At 53.7% G+C, this 13,520-nt stretch overlaps 1 protein-coding gene across 1 annotated transcript in view; it reads right to left on the bottom strand.

The window, feature by feature from the left end:
• The window catches only part of DNAH2 (dynein axonemal heavy chain 2), a 115,548-nt gene that overhangs the window by 52,602 nt on the left and 49,426 nt on the right, over window positions 1–13,520 (bottom strand). Inside the window, 13 exon segments of the mRNA XM_084763330.1 lie at window positions 3,464–3,515; window positions 3,517–3,859; window positions 5,972–6,110; window positions 6,536–6,716; window positions 6,825–6,907; window positions 7,046–7,202; window positions 9,420–9,523; window positions 9,600–9,637; window positions 9,640–9,760; window positions 11,930–12,093; window positions 12,395–12,569; window positions 12,954–13,110; window positions 13,242–13,442. Coding sequence (XP_084619456.1) covers window positions 3,464–3,515; window positions 3,517–3,859; window positions 5,972–6,110; window positions 6,536–6,716; window positions 6,825–6,907; window positions 7,046–7,202; window positions 9,420–9,523; window positions 9,600–9,637; window positions 9,640–9,760; window positions 11,930–12,093; window positions 12,395–12,569; window positions 12,954–13,110; window positions 13,242–13,442 — 1,915 coding nt within the window.

Raw genomic sequence — 13,520 nt, 5'->3', positions numbered from 1 at the left:
CCCACCCCTCTCCCCAACAATCAACCCAACCCCACCCCTACCCCACCTACCAACCAACCCCACCCCACCCCCATCCAACCATCCAACCCCACCCCCTACTTCCCCCCTCCCCACCCCACCCCTCCCCCCCTCCCCCTTCCAACCTACCCCTCCCCACCCCCAACCATCCAACCCCACCCCACCCCCTACCAACCATCCAAACCCCACCCCACCCCCAATCCTACCATCCCCTCCCCTCCCCCATCTTCCTTCCTCCCCACCCCTCCCCCTACCATCCAACCCCACCCCACCCCCTTCCATCCTTCCAACCCCACCCACCCCCCCAACCTCCTACCCCACCCCTCCCCCTTCCTTCCTTCCCCTACCCTCCCCCTTCCTTCCTTCCCCTCCCATCCCCCTTCCTTCCTTCCCCTACCCTCCCCCTTCTTCCTTCCTTCCCCACCATCCCCCTTCCTTCCTTCCCCTACCCATCCCCCTTCCTTCCTTCCTTCCCCTACCATCCCCCTTCCTTCCTTCCTTCCCCTACCATCCCCCTTCCTTCCTTCCCCTACCATCCCCCTTCCTTCCTTCCCCTACCATCCCCTTCCTTCCTTCCCCTACCATCCCCCTTCCTTCCTTCCCCTACCATCCCCCTTCCTTCCTTCCTTCCCCTACCATCCCCCTTCCTTCCTTCCCCTACCATCCCCCTTCTTTCCTTCCTTCCCCTACCATCCCCCTTCCTTCCTTCCTTCCCCTACCATCCCCCTTCCTTCCTTCCCCTACCATCCCCCTTCTTCCTTCCTTCCCCTACCATCCCCCTTCCTTCCTTCCCCTACCATCCCCCCCTTCCTTCCTTCCCCTACCATCCCCCTTCCTTCCTTCCTTCCCCTACCATCCCCCTTCCTTCCTTCCCCTACCATCCCCCTTTCCTTCCTTCCCCTACCATCCCCCTTCCTTCCTTCCCCTACCATCCCCCTTCCTTCCTTCCCCTACCATCCCCCTTCCTTCCTTCCTTCCCCTACCATCCCCCTTCCTTCCTTCCCCTACCATCCCCCTTCCTTCCTTCCCCTACCATCCCCCTTCCTTCCTTCCCCTACCATCCCCCTTCCTTCCTTCCTTCCCCTACCATCCCCCTTCCTTCCTTCCCTACCATCCCCCCCTTCCTTCCCCTACCATCCCCCTTCCTTCCTTCCTTCCCCTACCATCCCCCTTCCTTCCTTCCTTCCCCTACCATCCCCCCTTCCTTCCTTCCCCTACCATCCCCCTTCCTTCCTTCCCCTACCATCCCCCTTCCTTCCTTCCCCTACCATCCCCCTTCCTTCCTTCCTTCCCCTACCATCCCCCTTCCTTCCTTCCTTCCCCTACCATCCCCCTTCCTTCCTTCCTTCCCCTACCATCCCCCTTCTTTCCTTCCTTCCCCTACCATCCCCCTTCCTTCCTTCCCCTACCATCCCCCTTCCTTCCTTCCCCTACCATCCCCCTTCCTTCCTTCCTTCCCCTACCATCCCCCTTCCTTCCTTCCCCTACCATCCCCCTTCCTTCCTTCCTTCCCCTACCATCCCCCTTCCTTCCTTCCTTCCCCTACCATCCCCCTTCCTTCCTTCCTTCCCCTACCATCCCCCTTCCTTCCTTCCTTCCCCTACCATCCCCCTTCCTTCCTTCCCCTACCATCCCCCTTCCTTCCTTCCTTCCCCTACCATCCCCCTTCCTTCCTTCCCCTACCATCCCCCTTCCTTCCTTCCTTCCCCTACCATCCCCCTTCCTTCCTTCCTTCCCCTACCATCCCCCTTCCTTCCTTCCCCTACCATCCCCCTTCCTTCCTTCCTTCCCCTACCATCCCCCTTCTTTCCTTCCTTCCCCTACCATCCCCTCCTTCCTTCCTTCCCCTACCATCCCCCTTCTTTCCTTCCTTCCCCTACCATCCCCCTTCCTTCCTTCCCCTACCATCCCCCTTCCTTCCTTCCTTCCCCTACCATCCCCCTTCCTTCCTTCCTTCCCCTACCATCCCCCTTCCTTCCTTCCTTCCCCTACCATCCTTCTTCCTTCCTTCCCCTACCATCCCCCTTCCTTCCTTCCCCTACCATCCCCCTTCTTTCCTTCCTTCCCCTACCATCCCCCTTCCTTCCTTCCCCTACCATCCCCCTTCCTTCCTTCCTTCCCCTACCATCCCCCTTCCTTCCTTCCTTCCCCTACCATCCCCCTTCCTTCCTTCCTTCCCCTACCATCCCCCTTCCTTCCTTCCCCTACCATCCCCCTTCCTTCCTTCCTTCCCCTACCATCCCCCTTCCTTCCTTCCTTCCCCTACCATCCCCCTTCCTTCCTTCCCCTACCATCCCCCTTCCTTCCTTCCTTCCCCTACCATCCCCCTTCCTTCCTTCCCCTACCATCCCCCTTCCTTCCTTCCCCTACCATCCCCCTTCCTTCCTTCCCCTACCATCCCCCTTCTTTCCTTCCTTCCCCTACCATCCCCCTTCTTTCCTTCCTTCCCCTACCATCCCCCTTCCTTCCTTCCTTCCCCTACCATCCCCCTTCCTTCCTTCCTTCCCCTACCATCCCCCTTCCTTCCTTCCCCTACCATCCCCCTTCCTTCCTTCCCCTACCATCCCCCTTCCTTCCTTCCCCTACCATCCCCCTTCTTTCCTTCCTTCCCCTACCATCCCCCTTCCTTCCTTCCCCTACCATCCCCCTTCCTTCCTTCCCCTACCATCCCCCTTCCTTCCTTCCTTCCCCTACCATCCCCCTTCCTTCCTTCCTTCCCTACCATCCCCCTTCCTTCCTTCCCCTACCATCCCCCTTCCTTCCTTCCCCTACCATCCCCCTTCCTTCCTTCCTTCCCCTACCATCCCCCTTCCTTCCTTCCTTCCCCTACCATCCCCCTTCCTTCCTTCCCCTACCATCCCCCTTCCTTCCTTCCTTCCCCTACCATCCCCCTTCTTCCTTCCTTCCCCTACCATCCCCCTTCCTTCCTTCCCCTACCATCCCCCTTCCTTCCTTCCCCTACCATCCCCCTTCCTTCCTTCCTTCCCCTACCATCCCCCTTCCTTCCTTCCTTCCCCTACCATCCCCCTTCCTTCCTTCCCCTACCATCCCCCTTCCTTCCTTCCCCTACCATCCCCCTTCCTTCCTTCCCCTACCATCCCCCTTCTTTCCTTCCTTCCCCTACCATCCCCCTTCCTTCCTTCCCCTACCATCCCCCTTCCTTCCTTCCCCTACCATCCCCCTTCCTTCCTTCCCCTACCATCCCCCTTCCTTCCTTCCCCTACCATCCCCCTTCCTTCCTTCCCCCTACCATCCCCCTTCTTTCCTTCCTTCCCCTACCATCCCCCTTCCTTCCTTCCTTCCCCTACCATCCCCCTTCCTTCCTTCCCCTACCATCCCCCTTCCTTCCTTCCTTCCCCTACCATCCCCCTTCCTTCCTTCCCCTACCATCCCCCTTCCTTCCTTCCTTCCCCTACCATCCCCCTTCCTTCCTTCCTTCCCCTACCATCCCCCTTCCTTCCTTCCTTCCCCTACCATCCCCCTTCCTTCCTTCCTTCCCCTACCATCCACCATCCCCCTTCCTTCCTTCCCCTACCATCCCCCTTCCTTCCTTCCCCTACCATCCCCCTTCCTTCCCTTACCATCCCCCTTCCTTCTTTCCCACCATGGCCACCTCTGCTGACCTTTTGGATTTTCAGCAGTTTGATGTTGTCGAAGCATTTTTTGAGGTGTGGCTGCACAGCCTCTGGGTTACGGGACTGGCCCAGAATCTCCAGCAGGTCATCGTTGGACAAGAAGTAGAACCGGGGGAATATGTGCCGCTTGGTCTCCAGGTACATATCCAGGGACTTCTGAATGTCCTCCAGGACCGTGTTCATGCCGATGAGCGTCTCCAGGAGGCCTGGGAAGAAGGGCAAGAGCAGCCTTCGGTGGCCTGGTCCCTGCTGCCCCAAGCAGACCTGGACTCTGGCTCCACTTCCTTCACTGCTCAGGGAAGAGATACAGAGTGTCATAAGGGCTTTTGGAGACAGAGACACACCCCCAGGTCCTCTGCATACTTATCCCACTCCCCCCATTTATTCACGTCACTACATGCGGAAAGCTTGCACATTATTGACCGTGCACCTCGTGAGGCAACTCCATTTCTCACCAGCCTTTGGAACAATGGCCCTGTTGCACCTAAGAACTTGGAGATTCACTGTTTAACTCAAGAGTTTCTAGAAATTAAAAAGCATTCAGCAGCTTACACAATCCAACAAGCCGAAACATCAAAGACATACCATAGGCGCACAATGAAAGCAACTGTGACACAGCACAGAGGACACAGGACCAGGAGGCAGAAGACCACCACAGTCTTTAGCTTACTAGCACTTTAATTGACATCATTGAGTTTTTGACCTCTTTGCCTGCAAAATAGCAATAAGATCCAACACAAAGCCAGGGATGCTCCAGAGATGCCCAAATTATGCAGCCTATCACTGTTACCCCTGGTTCCCTTTCCCCAGAGGTAGGATGGTTACCACCAACACAGAGGTAGGATGGTTACCACCAACACAGAGGTAGAATGGTTACCCCCACACACACACACACAGAGGTAGGATGGTTGCCCCCGCCACACAGAGGTAAAATGGTTACCCACCCCCCTCCACAGAGGTAAAAGGTTAAGTCCTTATTGCTGAAGACATCATGTACTTCAGCAACAGGGCCCAGCGACCCCTGAGCTGAGACTGACCTGAACGGCCCTTGGGGACCTGCTTTAATGGTACGAGAAGGCATCATGCAAGCTTCTAAAAGGAGGAAGTAACCAACAGACCTACCAGCTACAACCACAGACCACATCAGTGACCAACATGGTACAGTGACCCTAAGGGTGCAGCAGTGGCTTGAGTGTCTCAGTGGTAAGCGGCAGCTCTCTACACAAACTTACAACACACTCAACAAGAAACCACGCGTGGCCCTGGACACTGGGCCAGCCTCTGTGCAGTGCTGGTGACGTTGCACATATTGGAGAAGAATCTACACCTGCAAGTTCCCACGCCACCAGAATCCCCAATGACAATTTCTTTCCTTTTTTTTGTTGTTTGGTTTTTTGAGACACTGTTTCCCTGTGTAGCCTTGGCTGTCCTGAACTCTTTGTAGACCAGACTGACCTCGAATTTACAGAGATCCACCTGCCTCTGCCTTCCAAGTGCCTGGTGACAATTTCTAAACATTTGTTCTGACAGTTTCACTCCTCGTCAATGAAACGCCTCTTTGCAACAGTCAGAGGCCACTAGAGAAAACCACAGCCAGTTAAAAGGCAGAGTTCTGGAGGCCAGTCCCGCTGGTTAGATTGCTCTGAGGCTATAAATGTCCCAGACTAGGCCTAGGCTAGCAGACAGAGCAAGTAAGCCTCCCAGACAACAAAAGAAACAGCCAAGTAAAAGGCCCTGTTACAGTCAACTGCTGGCCTCCCCAGCCTCTGTCACAGGCAGGCACACACCCACCCATATGTGTACACAAAACACAACCTCACGCACCCATCTACTCATAGGGTGTGCAGAGTCCAAACACGAGATTGTGTTCTTGAGTAAGCACACCCCTTTGACAGTCTTTAAAAACAGAAGAAGAATGGGGCCGGCCATGGAGGCGCACACCTTTAATCTCGGCACTTGGGAGGCAGAGGCAGGTGGATCGCTGTGAGCTGAAGGCCAGCCTGGTCTACAAAGCGAGTCCAGGACAGCCAAGGCTACACAGGGAAACCCTATGTCAACAAACAAACAAAATAACCCAAACAAATCCACCTGCCTCTGCCTCCCGAGTGCTGGGATTAAAGGCGTGCGCCACCACCACGCCCGGCTTAGTGTTAGCAAATGTCACTAAGCACTGGTGATATCGCTGCTCACAGTAACAGTGACACTGAACATGAGTAAACACCCGGGTGATGATATAGTCACCTTTAGTGATGAAGCCTGGGGTCATGGTCCACAAGTCTATGTAAGCAGCAACGGCCGTGTGCCTGCGGAGCTCTCACCTGGGTAGTGCGTGCTCCGGAGAGCGTTGTTGTCTTTGTTCATCCGGTCCATGATGGCTTTCCAGTTGTTGTTGACCTGGTCAAACAGGGCTGACTCGTTGGGCAGTTGCTTGCGGATATCTTCTCCAAGGAAGATATTCTGAGGGGCCATAGAGTTGACCTGAGAGGCTGTTTCCCACACGCCCTCCGCCCTCTGCTCCCTGCTCGCAGATCAGGGATGACAACTGAGCAGGAGGGTCAGACCATTCGGAACCAAGGGCAAGATGCGCTGGGTGTGGTGGCGCATGCCTTTAATCCCAGCACTCGGGAGGCAGAGGCAGGTGGATCGCTGTGAGTTCGAGGCCAGCCTGGTCTACAAAGTGAGTCCAGGATGGCCAAGATAACAGAGAAACCCTGTCTCAAAAACAAACAAAAAAACAAAAACAATAAAGGCTGCCTGTGTGGGAATTTGAGAGCCAGGAGAAGGTGGCAAGGACGGCACTGACATGAGGCCGACTTCTGGGCTCTGGGAACACGGACCAGCTGAGGCGGGGGTAGGGAGAGCACGGGCACATGGACTCTGACCTCTAGGTACATCCACTGCCGCTGCACCGTGAGGACCATCTCTATGACCTCCAGGATGAGGGAGAGGCAGCGCTCCCAATGGTCCACATCCTTCTCAAAGGCCTTCACGAACCGAGATGCCTTCATGGTCGATAGTGCCACCTGGTTATCTTCCAGGGCCTGGAAGACTTCTTCTGTTCCCCTGGGACACGAAGACTGGACGTCATTGTCCAAACCCATTTGCCAACACCTTGGCCTCAATCTGCAGCTCGGGTCCCACGTGTGCCGACCTCACCAGAGCGCGCTCTACCTGAGTCGGTGATGGCCCTTGTCCTTGTAGAGTACTATGTCAAGCTGGGTCACATCCCAGGTTCTGGCAATGTTTTGTAATCCCTGTGAGGAGAAGTTGGGGGGGGGGGGGACAGAGTAATCAGGTATCTAATCCACAAAGGTGAGAGGAGGTTGGGAGGGGCCCTCAAATGTGGCAGGGCGTGTGCCCCAGGAGGCTGAGGGGGTGCGGCATTGGCGTACCACTTCGATGGCCAGCTCCTTGGTAGCAGAGGCAGAGATCTCCCCGATTTTCTCCACGTGCTGGTCCATTCCCAGCTTCACGATCTCCTCCAAGGTGAAGCTCTCTGACTCCTGGTCAAACTCCCGCTGGATTTCATCTTTGACCTGGTCCCAGTGCCTGCAGCCCAGAACAGGAAGTGCTCACCTCCAGGCCATCTCCAGGGCCTCCTAACAAGTGTCATTATCAACCCCTGGGGTTGTCAGTGTGACTCAGTCTCCTGCTCAGCATGTGTGAGGCTCGGCATTCCACACTTAGCAGTGCTTTAAAAAAAAAATCACTCCTCTTGCTTCCTCCACATTAGAACATAATTATTCTGGTTATTTGTTAATTCATGACTTAACAGATATTGCTAAATAGGCTCTAAGGTGCCCTCTCAGGCACCATGGGGAATATTGAGATTGACATGTCAGTCTCCGGGAGCTGATTCTCTGGGGAGGGAGCTAAGGCAGGTGTGCATACAAGCAAACCACCAGTGTAGGTGTGACGATCATGTGCTGGCCTAAGTTCCTCACATGCAGCTGTGCAGTCCTCACAAGCACTCCACATGGGCAGTGCTGTCATAGATGAGGAAACAGGCTTTTTACAGAGCCGAAATATCTTATAAATCCAGGGGTTGGGTTAGACTTCTGCATGTAACACTAGGGGTAAAAAATTGCCAAAACCACCGCGCCGAGACAGGAAAAAACAAAAGGGTTTTTCTCCTACACACATTCTGACTTAAACGTGATTTACAAATAGTTTATTCTGGTCCCAACTGCTCTCCGCCATTCCTCTGCCATCTAATAAATTCCAGACACATTAAAGGAATTAAACTTGGAAACTATGTTATCTGAAGAAGGGACAATGTGTTTATGACTTTGAAACAGGGAAAACAAAAGGCTTAGCTACATCTGACTTAGGTCCTTTCTTTCTCTCTCTCTTTTTTTTTTTTATTAGACTTATTCACTTTATTTTATGTGTGAGTGTTTGCCTGAATCTGTGTCAGGGCACCATGTGTGTGCTTAGTGACCAGGAGGGTCAGAAAAAGGAACTGGATCCCCTAGAACCGTTAGTTACAGACAGTTCTGAGCAGCCACATAGGCTCTGGAACTTGAACCTGGGTCCTCTGCAAGGACAAGTGCTCTTACCTGGAGAACCATCTCCAGCCCCCGACCTATGTTCTTTTTTTTTTTATTAAGTGATTTTTAAAAATTTTTTTTTATTAATTTATTCTTGTTACATCTCAATGGTTATCCCATCCCTTGTATCCTCCCATTCTTCCCTCCCTCCCATTTTCCCCTTACTCCCCTCCCCTATGACTGTGACTGAGGGGGACCTCCTCCCCCTGTATGTGCTCATAGGGTATCAAGTCTCTTCTTGGTAACCTGCTATCCTTCCTCTGAGTGCCACCAGGTCTCCCCCTCCAGGGGGCGTGGCCACGTGTGAGGGGCGTGGCCACCTGTGGGGGCATGGTCACGTGTGAGGGGCGTGGTCACACTGAGGGGGCGTGGTCATATGTGAGGCACCAGAGTTCGTGAGAAAGTCAGACCCCACCTACCCAGGTTCTTATAGCTATAACCGCTCCTACATTAAAAGAGGACACGTAAGAGCTGGGTTGCCCCTGCAAACCCAAATACCGATAAGTTTCCAGTGTTGGGGTGATAGCTCCCTGGGTAAAAGCAGTCTGTATAAGTCTGAGGACCTGAGTTCAGATCCCAGCACTCATAAATAAGGCAAGTATGCCTATAACTCCAGTACTGGGGGCAGGGGGCAGGAAGCCTTCACACACACACACACCTCCTCACACACACGCACATACACACACACTCCTCCTCACATACACACATACCTACACACACACAGACACACACACACACAGACACGCACACATACCTCCTCACACACACATACCTACACACACACACACAGAGACATACACACACACAGACACGCACACATACCTCCTCACACACACAGACACGCACACATACCTCCTCACACACACACACACACAACTCCTCACACACACACATACACACTCCTCTTCACACACACACACACCTCCTCACACACACACCCCTACACACACACACTCCTCCTCACACACACACACTCCTCCTCACACACATACACCCCTACACACACACACACACACACACACACACACACCACATACATGTACACACATGCTAAAGAATAAAGAAACAGCACTCGGGAGGCAGAGGCAGGTGGATCTCTGTGAGTTTGAGGCCAGCCTGGTCTACAAAGCAAGTCCAGGACAGCCAAGGCTGGGCAAATAGAAAGATCCAGGAGAGTACAGACTAGAGAGGGCAGAGCTGGGAGGGCCGGCCTCACCTCTCTCTGAGGGCAGGGTTTCGGAGGTCTGAGATGAGGGGCATGGTCCTCTTAAACTGCTCTATTTTGGAGCGAGTGGTCTCAATAATTTCCCAGTTTCGGTCCTGAGCAAAAAATGGGAGATATCAGAGGACCCCGCCCACTTCCTCAGCTGGGGTCTCCCAACCTGGTCCCACAGACCTTATACTCTTTTGCTAGTCTCGTGAGGCGGCGAAATAGCCATGGGCCGTGGACTCCATGGCCTCGGTCTGCAGAGTCAGGAAGCAGCCCGTCTTCCACTGGTCCCAGCTCTCCTCCCAGTCCCGCGTGATCTCCCACACTTGCTGGAGCGCATCAAGCTCCTGTGGGTGGGGGGCAGGAAAGTGAGCAGAGAGTCTTAGGCATGGCAGCCCCCCGCCTCCCCGCACCCGGCCACTGCACTCCCGCCCTTCACTGTCCATCTGTGCCAGGTTCACACTCTCCTGCCTCAAGGGCTCATCAAATGCTAAGCATATGAGAAATGCAAATTAAAAACCTCAGTGTGATACTGCTTCACACCCACTATGGCTAGAACAAAAAGAAGAAAGAAAACAAAACAAACAAAACAAAACGAAAAGCTTGTAAAGGAAGCTGTGTGCTGGCAAGGACAGCAGGAAAAGATAGACCCTGTCACCCCCTCGCTAGTGGGAATGTAAAATGGCACAGCTGCTGTGGAAAGTCGCTTGGCTGGGCCTCAAAAACTGAAATAGAGAGCTGCCACATGATCTGGCAATTTCACTGCCAGGCTTACACCCATGACGGTTAGGAACAGGTGTCCAAACAAACCGCACTTTCACGGAAACACCAGTCACTGCAGCAAGGACAGAGAGTGCCCCACCAGCTGGAGGACAGGTGTACAGCAATGGAATATTACTGAGCCATGAAAAGGCATGAGTGTTGATACATGTGACAGCACACACAAGCTGGGAAAACACTGTGTGATGCAGCTTTAATCTGCCCCAAGGATAAATGGAAGAGTTTTGGATTAATCTGATGTTGGCAGAGGAGCTTTAAAGATAGTCTAGTATTGACTCTGTCCTGTGGTTATTAGCAATCACTCATATGCAGATCTTTTGGTTTGGTTTGGTTTGGTTTTTCAAGGCAGGGTTTCTCTGTGTAGCCTTGGCTGTCCTGGACTCGCTTTGTAGACCAGGCTGGCCTCGAACTCACAGCGATCCGCCTGCCTCTGCCTCCCGAGTGCTGGGATGACAGGCGTGCGCCACCACGCCCGGCTCATATGCAGATCTACAATGAAAAGGAGCAAGCTAAGAAAGGAAAGAATTTTAAATGTGCAATTTAAAGAGAAAAGGTGTACCAGGAAGCGTAATGGTGCTAACGCTAGTGCTCAAAGAGATTTTTTAAAAAGTTTAAGCCAGGTAGTGGTGGCACCTGGTGGGAGCCTGGCCTGGTGGCACACGCATGTAATCTCAGCACTCAGGAGGCAGAGGCAGGCAAATCACAGGTAAGCCAAGGCCAGCCTGGTCTACAAAGTAAGTCTAGGACAGCCAGAGACTGCACAGAGAAACCCTGTCTCAAAAAATGGAGAAAAACAACAACAACAACAGAAACTCAGTGGGGAGCCAGGTGTGGTGCAGGACTTTAGCCCTAGCACTTGGGGAGGCAGAGGCAGGCAGATGCTGTGAGTTCAAGGCCAGCATAGTTTACAAAGCGAATCTAGGCAGCCTGCAGGCCACCATGCTCCCCACAATCTCTAAAACTGTAATCAAGCCCTGGATTAAATGCTTTATTTATCAGAGTTGCCTTGGTCATGGTGCCTCTTCATAGCAATGGAGGCAGCAGTCAGTGCCCTTAACCACTGAGCCATCTCTCCAGCCCCTAAAACAACTTTACATTTTATTTGGTGTGTGTGTGAGGCACAGGAGTGCAAGTGCATGTGTGCCACCGTGCACACTTGAAGGTCACACCACAGCTCTGTGAAGTCTGTGCTTACCCCTCCAACTCCACACTTAGGCTTGGGCGGCAAGCACTGCACCCTCTGAGCCATCTTAGCAGCCCTGAAAATGTTTCGAAATGAGAGATACAAGTGACAGCTCTGTGAATAACTCATCTGCCACTGAACTGTCCATTTAAAATGGTTGGTCTCAAGAAGAGACTTGATATCCTATGAACATATACAGGGGGAGGAGGTCCTCCTCAGTCACAGTCATAGGGGAGGGGAGTAAGGGAAAAATGGGAGGGAGGGAGGGAGGAATGGGAGGATACAAGGGATGGGATAACAATTGAGATGTAATATGAATAAATTAATAAAATATATTTTAAAAAATAAAAATAAAATGGTTGGTCTAGTGTGTGACTTTTACCTCAGTTTAAGCAAAACAAAACAAAACAAAGCTGCTAATGCCAGTGGAGACTCGCTGTCCCCGCCACGCATGCCTGGTGTCCCTGGGCCCCAGCTCAGTGCAGCACCAGTGAACACTTGCTGTCCCCGCCACGCATCCCTGGTGTCCCCGGGGCCCAGCTTGGTGCAGCACCTTCTCCAGGCTCTGGAGGTCCTTGGAGACTGGCTGTTCGATCTTGAAGATGCCCAGGTTGGAGCGGAGGCTGTTCTCCTCTTCCCGCATGGCCATCAGCATCGCGCGCACCTGTGCGATCTGATCCAGTGCAGCTGTGTGGCCCACACTGCTGGTGAAAGGCCCTGTGGAAAGTCACGGGTGGCTCAGACCCCACTCAGGCCCAGGGCCTCTTTTTTGTTTGTTTGTTTGGTTGGTTGGTTTGGTTTGGTTTTTCGAGGCAAGGTTCCTCTGTGTAGCCTTGGCTGTCCTGGACTCACTCTATAGACCAGGCTGGCCTCGAACTCACAGCGATCCACCTGCCTCTGCCTCCCGAGTGCTGGGATTAAAGGCATGCGCCACCATGCTTGGCCCAGGGAAACATATTGAATGCTGAGTCCCAAAACCAAGGCTAAAGAAGAGAGAGAGAGATGGAGTAAGGAAAACCTTTCATCTCAAAGTCTTCTAGAAGGTTGTGTGCCTTCTTCTTGAAGTCATCGGCAGAGTGGATGAGGCCGGTCTTGAACTTCTCCTTGTGTTTCTTCAGCATCTGCTCGCTGTCCAGCAGTATCTGTTGGAAGGTGGTCCACTCCCCATTGAGATTGTCCAGCATCTCCAGGACCTGGGAGGGACAGAGGGCAGGGTGACCCACGTGAGGGAGGCCTCTCCTCACTCCCAGGGGGTCGCATGTGCTAGGCAACACTCTTCCGGTGAGCCACCCCCAGCACTCTCCTGCCCTTCCAGACCAGAGACTCCTTGTAAACAGAACCCTGTGTGACTGATCCCCAGGAAGCCAACCTCAACCGCTGGGCCTAACAGAAGCCCAGGCTCTGAGGGGAGCCACCATTTGAGCTGGCCCTGGTCCTCTGAGGCTCTGAGTATTTCTCAGTTCTCTGCACAAGCTCCTCCACAGTCTGTTGCCGCTGGTGCACACGTGACTGGGGTGGGCCAAACACTGCGAGAACTCACACTGTGGGGGACGGCACCTCGCGCTGCGAGAACTTACACTGTCTGGAACCGGCACCTCATACTTTTCCAAAATGGCAAACTGCTCGTGAATGGGAGGAATCTGAGACTCCAGGCTCGGTAAGCTGTGCTGCAAGGTGTCCATGAGTTGCAAACTGATCCCCAGTTCCTCCAGCGTTTGGGGAGGGCGGCTGATTCTAAAAGTCAGCAAAGATAGTGTTCTAGGTAGAAAGCACATCCCAGACACACGTGTGTGTGTGCGCGCGCGCGTGTGTGTACACGTACGCGCAGACATACCACGCACATGCCCGTGGCAAGCCTGGCTTACTTCTCGGCATTGTCTCTCAGGTAGGTGTGCAGGTCCATCAGGCGCCCGGCAGCCATCTCTTTGAGCAGCGTTGTAAACTTGTTCTGCCACTCGTTGCAGTGCTGCACCAGGGCGAACTTGAGGTGCGAGCAGTCCAGCAGAACAAACTGAACGTTGAGCACTGTCTCCTCCTTCTGCACGTTGTTGGCCACCTCCGTGTAGCTGCAAGAGCCCCGGGTGCCTTAGGAGGGTTTTAGTCCTTCACAGCTGAGCCCCAACTCTTATTCTCGCGTCTTTTTC

Source organism: Acomys minous, assembly GCF_964271855.1.
Source record: "Acomys minous genome assembly, chromosome: 16".
Classification (NCBI taxonomy): domain Eukaryota; kingdom Metazoa; phylum Chordata; class Mammalia; order Rodentia; family Muridae; genus Acomys; species Acomys minous.
This window is presented reverse-complemented; position numbering and strand designations above follow the sequence as displayed.